At 47.8% G+C, this 12,214-nt stretch overlaps 1 protein-coding gene across 1 annotated transcript in view; it reads left to right on the top strand.

The window, feature by feature from the left end:
* LOC118232208 (sister chromatid cohesion protein PDS5 homolog A-like) overlaps positions 1-12,214 on the top strand; it is a 34,875-nt gene that overhangs the window by 8,851 nt on the left and 13,810 nt on the right. The window contains exons 5-20 of the mRNA XM_035426964.1: positions 141-238; positions 614-740; positions 1,082-1,162; positions 1,263-1,403; positions 1,604-1,719; positions 1,935-2,029; positions 2,260-2,405; positions 4,266-4,417; positions 4,822-4,935; positions 5,099-5,180; positions 5,679-5,727; positions 6,266-6,405; positions 7,184-7,299; positions 8,985-9,090; positions 11,054-11,214; positions 11,569-11,692. Of these exons, the coding sequence (XP_035282855.1) occupies positions 141-238; positions 614-740; positions 1,082-1,162; positions 1,263-1,403; positions 1,604-1,719; positions 1,935-2,029; positions 2,260-2,405; positions 4,266-4,417; positions 4,822-4,935; positions 5,099-5,180; positions 5,679-5,727; positions 6,266-6,405; positions 7,184-7,299; positions 8,985-9,090; positions 11,054-11,214; positions 11,569-11,692 (1,848 nt within the window). The remainder of the gene's footprint in view (positions 1-140; positions 239-613; positions 741-1,081; positions 1,163-1,262; positions 1,404-1,603; positions 1,720-1,934; positions 2,030-2,259; positions 2,406-4,265; positions 4,418-4,821; positions 4,936-5,098; positions 5,181-5,678; positions 5,728-6,265; positions 6,406-7,183; positions 7,300-8,984; positions 9,091-11,053; positions 11,215-11,568; positions 11,693-12,214) is intronic.

Genomic DNA, 12,214 nt, shown 5'->3' with positions numbered 1-12,214 from the left:
TGAGTCTTTCAGTTTCCTAGGTCTCATTCATTTCATTCCACTTGAAACTGAAAATTTGTGGGTGTTGTATTACAGAGTGCAAACACCTCAGTGGTGTTGCTTTGTTTGGTGTCCTGATAACTCTCATGTCTGCTCTCCAGAACCTGGCCTGGGTCAAGTCATACAACATCTGCTTTGAGCTGGAGGACTGCAACGAGATCTTCATCCAGCTGTTCAAGACCCTCTTCTCCGTCATCAAGTGCGTGTCTGTCTCGTCGTGCTTTCTGATAATGTTTGTTGAGGTCAGAGTCGGCTGTTGGCGCGACCCTAACCCTAACCCTAACCCTAACCCTGTGCAGTCATTTAGGGCCACAACCATCCTTGGGCTGCACAATTCAAGTTTTTAATGCTTGAAGACTTTAGGGCCACTAAAACCCAAGGGCACACTGGTTCGAGTCCACATTGTATTGACATTTTTTACCTATTAGGCTGTCACCAAAGAGACGCTCTGAAAAGCTTGTGGGGCAATCTACAAATTCACTCTTGTTAAACCTTTATTTTATTGATTGGCCTTCTCCTTGGTTCTAGTTCACCTTTAAACCTTCTCTCCTTTCTCTCTCTCTGCCTCTCTCAGTAACAGTCACAATCAGAAAGTACAGATGCACATGCTGGACTTGATGAGCTCGATCATAACGGAGGGCGACGGGGTGACACAGGAACTGCTGGACACCATCCTCATCAACCTCATCCCTGCGCACAAGGTATGTTTGTCTGTCTGTCTAAGACGTACACATGAACACGTGGGCTGGGTGATATGGCCTAAAATTATTGCTATGATTTGAGCTTATTTTTTGGTCTTCAGCGATAATCATATCGATATTTTTGAAATAATACTCTGTGTAAAACATGAAGAGGGTTTCCAGCTTAGAACTCTGCCTAAGGCATGATTGATGAAGGCTGAAGAATCCTGAGAGTTCACTGATGGATATTTAAATATAGTTAAAAGCAAGATGTTTACACATCAATGCATTTAGTGAGAACATTCATTCCTCTTGCCCCTGTAGCCTTTATCTCATTTGAGTACCACTTTCACTGTTCACAGAATTTAAATAAGCAAGCCTATGACCTTGCTAAGATTCTCCTGAAGAGGACTGTCCAAACCATAGAAACGTGTATCGCCAATGTGAGTACCCGTTTTATCTTTCCTTGAAGTAAATATTTGGGAATTGTCATGTTTCTTGTGTGAGTGGTGTTACGAGAAGCTCCGTCTGTCTCCTGTCCAGTTCTTCAATCAGGTTCTGGTCGTGGGAAAGTCGTCGGTGAGCGACCTGTCAGAGCACGTGTTCGACCTCATCCAGGAGCTGTTCGCCATCGACCCCCTGCTCCTGGTGTCCGTCATGCCTCAGCTGGAGTTCAAGCTCAAGGTGTGGCTATGGCTTTTGACTTCCCTTCCCTCGCCTGTCTTACCGATGAAGGCCCATAGTCAAAGTTCTCGCAGGTCTGTTTGCGTAGTAGAAACACGACAGGATTTGTAGCTGTTGGGTAATTTTGCTGTATGAAACGGAACAGACGGAGGTCTGCTGTTCTGCGCTTCTGGGTGTTCATTTTTGACTGTGTCGCTCAGAGCAACGACGGCGAAGAGCGACTGGCGGTGGTGCGACTCTTGGCGAAACTCTTTGGGGCCAAAGACTCGGAGCTGGCTACGCAGAACCGACCGCTGTGGCAGTGCTTCTTGGGAAGGTACGTAGGCAAACCCCCAGTCACAGTCTAGATTAAGACCAACACTACCTTAGTAGTCAACTGTTATAGGTGGCTTTTGTTCATTTGAATAATTGAACCTGGTAAAAACCAATTTCTGAACTAAGATGTGTTAGGCCTTTGTAAAATGGGTACATACTTTGGTATGTTTTGGTGAAATAAATCTAACTGACATCCTTCTTCTTCACTCTCTCCAGATTTAATGACATTCATGTTCCAGTCAGACTGGAGTCTGTCAAGTTTGCAAGTCACTGTCTGATGAACCACCCCGACTTGGCCAAAGATCTAACAGGTGAACTGGTTTTCACGTGGTCTGGGATGAGAAACCTTTAAGGCTTATAGGGGTTCCTGTTTTTAACAGCCATTGACGGGGAAAATGATCGTACGGCTAATTTGGCTATGACTTCGTAAACCCTGTCTCGTTTTTGCACAGAAGAGCTTCAGAAAAACCCAGAACACACCCCTCCCTGCCCCCACGGAGTCCATAAATCTCATTTGTTTGTTTCTTTGTTTCCTTGGCAGAATTCCTCAAGGTTCGGTCACATGACCCGGAGGAAGCCATTCGGCACGACGTGATCGTCACCATCATCAACGCTGGGAAGAAGGATTTGAACCTTGTGAATGATCAACTGCTGGGCTTTGTCAGGGAGAGGACACTGGACAAAAGGGTGAGGAGCCTCAATTGTACCCCTACAGAAATGTGTTTAATATTCCATCTGAGGGGCTTTAACTGGGAAGAGAAAAATTAAGGAACAGGTGTTCCTTTTTGGCTGGTGTTCTTTTTTAAATTAAATTTTTTTTTTAATGATTATTAAAGGTGATGTAAAGCTGGCAACTCTGTAACAAGGTGATTGCAGTTGATGGTTTAACGTCTTCAGTTAATATTTAAACTCCTAAGTCTTATAAAATGTTACAGCATTTAACAGAAAGTTGTTGCGAAACTTCGTAAGTTTACTTTATGAATAGCAATAAATTGATAATATTTTAGCATGGTTGACCTGCCGGAAGAAAGCCTGCGTGTTAGCCTTCAGGAAAGCGGCATTATCATCTGGGAGCATATTTATTTCCTGCTGGTGAAGGTCCCAGGCAACCTGGACCTCTAAAAAGGTGTAGTACAGACAAATGAGAAGTGACAAACCTGAGAACAACCTCTAACCAGTATCATTGATCGGATGGTGAAAAGTACTTGCATGCAAGTAAGTTGAATATAGCCCCTCAATGATTATTTAGCATCTATGTTCAACTAACATTTAGCCATGAGAAGTTTTCATGGGTTTGGTAGCTTTTGCCTGTAATGCATAAAATAATAATTTGTTTCTGACCAATGTACTATAGAGCAGTGGTGTAGCATATTGATTAGCGAGCTGTTGTGGGTGTAATTCCCAGAGTGCACAGTACAGTTGTGGGTATGGTACTTAAAGGGGCAGTTCACCATGTTTTTTTTAAATATCTGCTGCAGCTCACCCTGATACTGTGGACTTCAATGGAAGCACATTGTTTCCTTTTGTCTAATGCTACGTTTTGTCTAAAGATCTGAAACCATTCAGAGTGTGACAAATATGCAAAAACAGAGGAAATCAGGAAGGTGGCAAATACTTTTTCACAGCACTCACTGTGTTTGGAAAGAGACTCTGCCGTTGAGTTTATCGAATGTAAATTAACAGTGCGTTGAGCGCCACAAAAATATGGTTCCATTGAGGTACGTTGTATCAGGGTGAGCTGCAGGGGATATCAAGAAAACTTGTCAAATCTCAGCAAAACTATCTGGGTGGATAGGTCGTTCTCTGGGTAAGTGCAAACGTGCCTTTATTTCATTTTTTTGTGAACTGCCCCCTTTAACCTGCGTTACATCATTAAATATACAGCTATGCAAATGTCACTCAGCCAAATATGTAATATGTGCTGGATTCTCAGTTGTCCTCCTGCTACTACTATGGCACTTAACTTCATGTTGTAGGTTTATGTATTAACCAGTATTATCAGTTGTGACACTCAGGGCTTGGTGTTGTATGCCTGCTAGCTAGCAGTGGCAATGTTCTGTGGGTGTCAGCAACATCCAGCTACATCTTTCAGAAACCTATTAGCCTGCTGTCCCCCCTGTCCAATTAGGAGGTATAAAGAACGCTGACATAGTGGAGAACCATGGTTTGTTTCCTTTGAGACTGATTCAGATTTTAGTTTGAAGCTTTCCTTATACATAAACTGCACATTTTGTTTTTACATTAGACCCTGAAACATTAAAGATAAGAAAGCCAGTGATAGCAAGCCATTTATGTTATCCGGCCATTTTATTATATCCTGTATTTTCAAAGAATATAAATATTTAGAAAGAATATTTGTGTATTTGCATAATCTGTCAGTCCTGCATGTGATGATATGAAAATTTCATGAATTTATTTGCATTACAGATGATATGTGTGTAAAATCAGTAAAATTTAGACATGAATTTCCAAAGGCCACAATCTGGGATTTGAACCTGCAACCTTCTGGGTGTTGGCGCCGTTTTTGAACCGTGCGTTTCTGTGCAGTGGCGAGTTCGTAAGGAGGCCATGATGGGACTGGCTCAGCTGTTTAAGAAGTACTGCCTGCACCACGAGGCCGGCAAGGAGTCCGCTCAGAAGATCAGCTGGATCAAAGACAAGCTGCTGCACATCTACTACCAGAACAGCATCGACGACAAGTGAGGGAACGCTGCAGGCCTGCCGCTTCAGGCTCTGCTTCATTATTAAATGCCTGTGTGGACAGAGAAAAACATCTAGCCCTGACTCACTTTGTTTGTTTGTGCGTGTGTGTGTGTGTGTGTATCTTTGTGTATGTGTGTGCATGTGCGTTTGTCTGTCTGTGTGTTTGTGCATCTCTCTCTGTTTGTGTTTGTGCCTCTCTGTCTGTTTGTGTCTGTTTGTGTATCTCTGTCTGTATTTGTGTCTTTGTGTGTGCGCGCATATGCATCCGTCTGTCTGTGTGTTTGTGCATCTCTCTCTGTCTGTCTGTGTTTGTGTCTGTGTATCTCTGCTTGTTTGTATTTGTGTCTTTGTGTATGTGTGTGCGTGCGCGTCTGTGCTTTCCCCCCCCCCCTTTGTTTAGGTTGCTGGTGGAGAAGATATTTGCTCAGTTCATGGTCCCCCATAACCTGGACACGGAGGAGAAGATGAAGTGTCTGTACTACCTGTACGCCTGCTTGGACCTCAACGCCGTCAAGTGAGTCTCGGCCTTCAGGCTCCCTGCTGTCTCAGCGCTACAGACCGCGTTTAGCTGTTGGAGAGGTTCACAGACTGAAGCTGAGAGAGCGTGGAGAAGCTAGCGTGTGACGCGTACCTTTGTCCCTTTTTTCTCGCTCTTCCGTGGACGGGGTGACCCTCAGAGCTCTGAACGAGATGTGGAAGTGTCAGAACATGTTGAGGGGCCACGTGCGGGAACTGCTGGACCTCCACAAACAGCCCACGGTGAGTCCCGTCCACGCCCAGCGCTGTATTCGCCATGAGAACAGTATCTCCGTGGAGTGTATAAATGGATGCAATGTAAAATGCTATATAAAAGTTGTGTAAGTTGCTCTGGATTAGAGCGTCTGCTAAATGGCTGTAATGTAATGTAAAGTTCCCTAGTCCTCACTGTTTGTTCTCACTTACTGTTACCTGGCCCTGCCCATGCCGTTAGACCCCATTGCCCTTATCCACTCCCACACATATGACAGTTAAAGCTGCAGGTTCACTTGGGACCGCCTACATGAATTTCCCCTTCCCAATTGCAATCTCTCCTCCCTCCTGACTCCCCATCACGGACCCTTCCCTAAGCCCCGCCTATCTGCTGTCTCATTGGCCCTTAAAATCCAGGCTTCACTTGACATCACAAACCAAACTTAAACCTTCCTTCATTAGCACTGAGCTATCATGTTGTGTTTGATAAATGCATTAACACGTGTTAATGCATTCTCCTCACTGCAGTCTGAAGCCAACAGTACAGCCATGTTCGGGAAGTTGATGACCATAGCCAGTAAGTGTGTGTGTATGTGTGCAATTTAATTAATTTAAAGGTTTTTATTACTGGAAAACATGTCTCTCTAATTGCTTAATTTAGCCCTCCTTTATCTGTGGAATGTTGTTTTTGAGTCCTATCAGAACAGCACAAGACAGAAAGGAAACCATAGTATCCAGATGTCCAGTCTGCTTGAGACCTTGACAAACAGTCTAACCCACACAAAGTCCTGTCAACGAATGTCAGTGTGCACATGGACTTCAGTGGTGGAATCAATATCAAGAATGTTTTCCATTCTGTGCAAGAATGCAACCGGATACATCAATTACAAAGCTCACAAATGCACTTCCTGTGACCATCCCTTACGGAATGGAAGCCAGACGTAGTCTAATGTGCACTCAGTTCTTGAATGATTAAGTTATTAAACTGTTATTTAATTTATGTAAGTGCACGTGTTATGTGCTGTATTAAAACGGCGATGGGTTTTGTGTTGCTTTGGTTGTGTGTGTCATGCACGGCTCAGTGTGCCGATTTAAGATTCTCTTCCTCGTGGCAGAGAACCTTCCGGACCCCGGCAAAGCGCAGGACTTTGTGAAGAAGTTCAACCAGGTGCTGGGGGAGGACGAGAAGCTGCGGGCCCAGCTGGAGCAGCTCATCAGCCCCACCTGCTCCTGCAAGCAGGCCGAAGTCTGCGTGGTGAGCGGGCCCCGTCCGATTGGTCCAGACTGTCTGGCCGCGCCCAAATGCTCCGCTCTGCCCGCAAACCCTGTCTAGTCTTCCCGCCCCCCATTGTCCGGTCTGCCCGCCCCCCCCCCCCCGTCCGGTCTGCCTGCCCCCTGTCTGTCCATCCCCCACTGTAATGTTTGTCCACTGTCACTGGCATGTCTGTCTTTCTGCCAGGCTGACTGTGTTTTGTCTGTCTCCCAATATTGTCCGTCTTCCTTCCTTCTCGCTTATGAGTCATGCGTTAGGTCTGATAACATGCCTCTGGCGGCCGTGCTCTACTCTGAAATTATGTATGCGATGAGTGTTCTATTTTGGAGGTTAAGGATTTCTCTTTGCATAAAGAGCAGGCGTACAGAGCCGTGGTTGTAGTCTGCCCATACTTAGATGTGCATTGAACTGGCTGAACGTGGCAGGCCTGGCAAATGGCAAATCTGGCTTTAAGCCCCAATTAGAAGCTTTGCTTTGTTCCAACGTATAACCCACAGAAGCGGCTAATTTTGTTTCTGAATGTCGGGGCTCACTGGCTTGAAGGGGGATCAATTTCAGCCCAATGATATCATATCATATCATCATTACTTTTTGTTTCAACCGCCCTTTACGTGTGTGAAATTCTTTAAAAAGTCGATTGTAAGCTATGCACGCAGCATGCTAGTGCTTTGCGGTTGTCGCGATACCTCTGTCGCATTTCATCCAAAGAAAAAAAAAATGGTTCACCGGAGCGGGTCTTTCGATCCCTCCCGTCCTGCAGAGGGAGATAACCCGCAAGCTGACGTTCCCCAAGCAGCCCACGAACCCCTTCCTGGAGATGGTGAAGTTCCTCCTGGAGCGAATCGCCCCGGTGCACATCGACTCCGAGGCCATCAGGTAACGACCGTCCGACACGGGTTCTAGACCACGGCTTCTTTTAACCCGAAAGGTACCGCCAGACCTTGCGCCTTAAAAATGCACAAAATCTGTGCATTTTTAAAAATTTGCTTTCTTGTTGCGGTGGTTGATTTGTCGAGTCGCGGCAGGGAGTCCTGTAATTGGCCGCGTCCCAGCGGGAGGGAAATTCGACAGCTATCGTTCTCGTCTCTCGTCGATCGCTAAAGTCGCTCTATCGTCCTAGCGTCTACGTAAATACCGGAAGAAGAATGCGTATCAAAATATAAACACAACAAAACGCATGGGGTATGTCCGCTTTCTACAAAATTCTGATCGATAAAATGAAGCGAAACGGAAGCGAAATGACTTATGAGTGAATACACAGCTGAAAGCTGCGGAGCTTTTGGACATGGATCGTGGACAGCGGTCGACGCGGTCCCAAACGATGACGCGCACAGGCCGCTACAGGCCGCGCGGCTCTCTGCCCTGGCGAAAGAAGGGCGCGTGAAGGAAAGCGAGGAGTCCGTGCCGTGTTGTCGCTCGGCCCCACGACGGAATGGCAACGGAAGACCCCCGTGGAGGATCTGCAGCCGTTCGGGTAGTGATGTTTCCTCTGTAGGCCAGGGGCGTCCACGACGACGACAGAGCGGCCAATGAGCTTACCTGTGCTACCGTGTGCTAAAGCTCTGATTGCTAATTGTTCATTCAGGCTGAGTAGTACCTGCACTAGTGAGGAACAAGTGTGATCAACTGATAAATGAAGTTCAGTGTCTGACTGAAGGCCCTTTCCATGCCAACACCAGAGATTTCATTTATGAAGATTGCGCTCAGTGGGAAGAATTGCGTTTATTGTTTTGCAAAAGGGCCATTGAGAACAAAGTTTGAGTGACAAGGAGGACTACGCCCTTATAGCTTTATAGAAAGACTGTTTCCTGTTGATACATACGTTAAGGTTTTTGATCACCACGGCTGCAGTGCCACGTCTTGTCTGTGAGCAGCTGAGGGGAAAAACTGAAAATAAAGCTAAGGCACTAGCGCTCGGTGAATGTGGGACACGCGAGACAGTTCAGGAAACGTCCGCATGTATTTAACGAGGCCTTGGGAAAAAAAAAAAGCACAAAGTGACCACCTCTGACTCGGTTCAGTTATTAGCTCTGTCGGCGGGGATCCAGACACGGGCAGAGAAGAAAGCACGACCTTTCCCGAATAACGTGTTCTTCGTTCAGACGCGACAGACGCCTGCCCTCTCGTACGAAAGCAGGCTCGCGCCGCAGCTCGGCATGCCGCGGTTAGCTGACATTTAAATGTGTAACTCGGTCCACTGCTGGACTTAGCAGTATGTGTTTTGCGCTCTTGTGGGGAGATTGCATAACTCGACTGCGAGCGGGAGGGTTAGCGCGGCGGCGCCTCGGTGCGACACCTAGTGGCGGCTTCCTGAAACTGCAGCTCCGCCGGCCCTCTCTGAGGGGCGAGACCTCCACCGCGTTAAAACCAGTTCTAACGGCATTGGCTGATATTTTTCCTGTACCGTGTAACATACGTCATGGAATATTTAAAAAATAAAAATTTGTGGGATGGATGGATGAGTTTATCTTGGCACCCGTCTCAGCTGAGTTATTTTACTTGAACGGGAGATTGCGAGCGTAGCGCCAACCTGGTGTATCCTCCTCTCTGGCCTTGCTCAGCTCTCTGGTGAAGCTGCTGAACAAGTCGATCGAGGGGACGGCGGACGACGAGGACGAGGGGGTGACGCCCGACGTGGCCATTCGTTCCGGCCTGGAGCTGCTCAAGGTGAGGCCGCCTCTGACACACTGCCCGTTACACACACTGCCTCTAACACACTGCCTATTACACACTGCCCGGTACACATACTGCCTGCTACACACTGCCTCTAACACACTGCCTCTAACACACCGCCTCTAACACACTGCCCATTACGCACACTGCCTCTAACACACTGCCTATTACACACTGCCTATTACACACTGCCCGGTACACATACTGCCTGCTACACACTGCCTCTAACACACTGCCTCTAACACACCGCCTCTAACACACTGCCCTGTACGCACACTGCCTCTAACACACTGCCTGTTACACACTGCCTATTACACATACTGCCTGCTACACACACTGCCTGCTACACACTGCCTGCTACACACACTGCCTGCTACACACACTGCCTGCTACACACTGCCTCTAACACACTGCCTGCTACACACTGCCTGTTACACACTGCCTCTAACACACTGCCTGCTACACACTGCCTGTTACACACTGCCTCTAACACACTGCCTGTTACACACTGCCCGTTACACACACTGCCTGTTACACACACTGCCTGTTACACACTGCCTCTAACACACTGCCTATTACACACTGCCTCTAACACACTGACCTTTACACACTGCCTATTACACACTGCCCTTTACACACTGCCTATTACACACTGCCCTTTACACACTGCCTATTACACACTGCCTCTAACACACTGCCCTTTACACACTGCCTATTACACACTGCCCGTTACACATACTGCCTGCTACACACTGCCTGCTACACAACTCCTGTTACACATACTGCCTGCTACACACTGCCTGCTACACAACTCCTGTTACACACACCTCCTGTGACATACCGCCTGTCCCACACAGTAACACTTCACAGTAAGTGGTAAATGGCAAATGGACTGCATTTATATAGCGCTTTTATCCAAAGCGCTTTACAATTGATGCCTCGCATTCACCAGAGCAATTAGGGGCTAGGTGTCTTGCTCAGGGACACTTCGACATGCCCAGGGCAGGGGATCGAACCGGCAACCCTCCGACTGCCAGGCCTCGTTAATTAATATGAACAGATACATTCATTAAAATTCAGTTAAGAACAAATCCGTAACCGTACATTAATACATTCCAGTGTAGTATGTAACGACTGTAACATATGGGAACATATTTCAGTTTCTTTAAGGCCTTAACACATCAGTTAATGACTTGGTCCTGGTTATTTTCTTCCTTTACTGATGTTTGAGGTGTGAAGATGTTATGTATGGATTGGTTAATGGCAATGCTCTGTGATTGAATTTGTCCTAGCCTAGAATCATGGACGTTAATGTGACCTCACGGTGAAGTGTTTCCTGACTAGACGGCTTCTCCCTAAGCTGTGACTCATTATGACTCAGAGCACCAAGAGCTGCTCACTGCAGAATGAGTACTTCATGCCTCACTGTTATGAAAATCAATCTCGTAGGCTCTTGACATTGAAGTTCTTGTTCTCCGAATTTTTGAACGCTCACGGAGAAAGCCGTAAGCTTTCTAAAACGAACCCCGGGGAAACAGGGTTTGATGTTTTGTAGTTCACACCGAGGTTGCGCACGTACCGCTCGCGTTAGCGTTCGTCTGCGTCCGTCTGCCTGTGTCTGTCTGTGCAGGTGTTTGTGTGGGTGCAGGTTTGCGTGCGTGTATGTATGTGTTTTATGTATTTTGTGAGCAAGGTGTGCGTGTGTGTGTGTGTGTGTGCACATTAACGTTACTTACATATACAAAGCACTGTCTATAGCTCATTAATTAAAAGTAGCCAAATCTAGGCCTGCCATTGAAAGTATTGATATCAAAATGAGACCAAGTTACAACAGACAATATCGGCTATCTTAGCTCACACAAATTGAACAAGCCCAATCCCAAAGCAACGCCCCTGAATGTTTCCTAAATTATTTAGCGTAACTTGGGCCCCGCGTCGCGTCTCGCTTCCCCCGCAGGTGCTCTCGTTCACCCACCCCACCTCCTTCCACTCGGCGGAGACGTACGAGTCCCTGCTGCAGTGCCTCAAGATGGAGGACGACAAGGTGGCGGAGGCGGCCATCCAGATCTTCCGGAACACCGGGCAGAAGATCGAGACGGAGCTGCAGCAGATCCGATCGTAAGTTCCCGCGAGCCCCGAGCTAAAAAAGTTCCCCCCCCCCCCCGGGCCGACTCTTCCGAAACCCGGCCCCCGTTCTCCGTCACGCAGCCGGGCCTGGTGACCGGCAAAGTTCGTTCCCCCGTCAGAACGACCGGTTTTTAGTGTGCCTGTGCCTTTAAGGGCGCGCCGCGTTTCCTCGCGTAACTTCAGGGAGGGTTCCTTGCTGTGAACGGAAGCCGTATCAAGCCAACGGCCCTTCGGGTCCGCGTCCAACCGAACGCTTTCCCGGGGTGTTATGTTTGCACACGGTAGCCAATGGGACAGTTTAACCTCCCCCTCCCCCTCCTTCCCTCCCTCCCTCCCCCTTCACAGGACCCTGATTCCCGTCCTGCACCAGAAAGCCAAACGGGGCACCCCTCACCAGGCCAAGCAGGCCGTCCACTGCATCCACGCCATCTTCCACAACAAGGAGGTGCAGCTGGCGCAGATATTCGAGGTGCGCCGCCGCGACTCGCGCCGTCCGCGTGAAGATGGGGTCGCGGCCCAGGGTCGCTTAGCGGGTCAGGCCCAGAGGAGGATCGGGCGGGGGGGAGTAGAGCTAGGATACTCCGATCTGGCCCTCGAGGCCAGTAGTGCTGCTGGTTTTCATCTTCAGCCTTCAAAGCAGGGCTCATTTCAAGACTGAGACACCAGTGGGGTATTGGATCTAAATAACTGCACTGAGTAAAACCCGGAATAGCTCTTTTTTACTTCGGTCCATGTTCCAGAGGGTTCTGGGTTTTAACTCTTTTAACTCTGGGTTTTAACTCTAGTGCAGTTATCCAGCCCCAATACCCCACTGGTGTCTCAGTCCTGAAGTGCAGTTATCCAGCTAACTCAATAATCCTGCTGCGTGAAACAGTTAATTCTCTGGCCAGTCGGTGCCATTAATCGATTCATTATCTACCTGGTAGAAAAGAAACCCAGCAGCACTATTGGGCCAGATTTGAATATCCTTGCAGTAGAGGGTCATAGGGAA

Source organism: Anguilla anguilla, chromosome 7, assembly GCF_013347855.1.
Source record: "Anguilla anguilla isolate fAngAng1 chromosome 7, fAngAng1.pri, whole genome shotgun sequence".
NCBI lineage: Eukaryota > Metazoa > Chordata > Actinopteri > Anguilliformes > Anguillidae > Anguilla > Anguilla anguilla.
The sequence above is the reverse complement of the archived record's forward strand: the minus strand, read 5'-3'. Positions and strand labels throughout refer to the sequence as shown.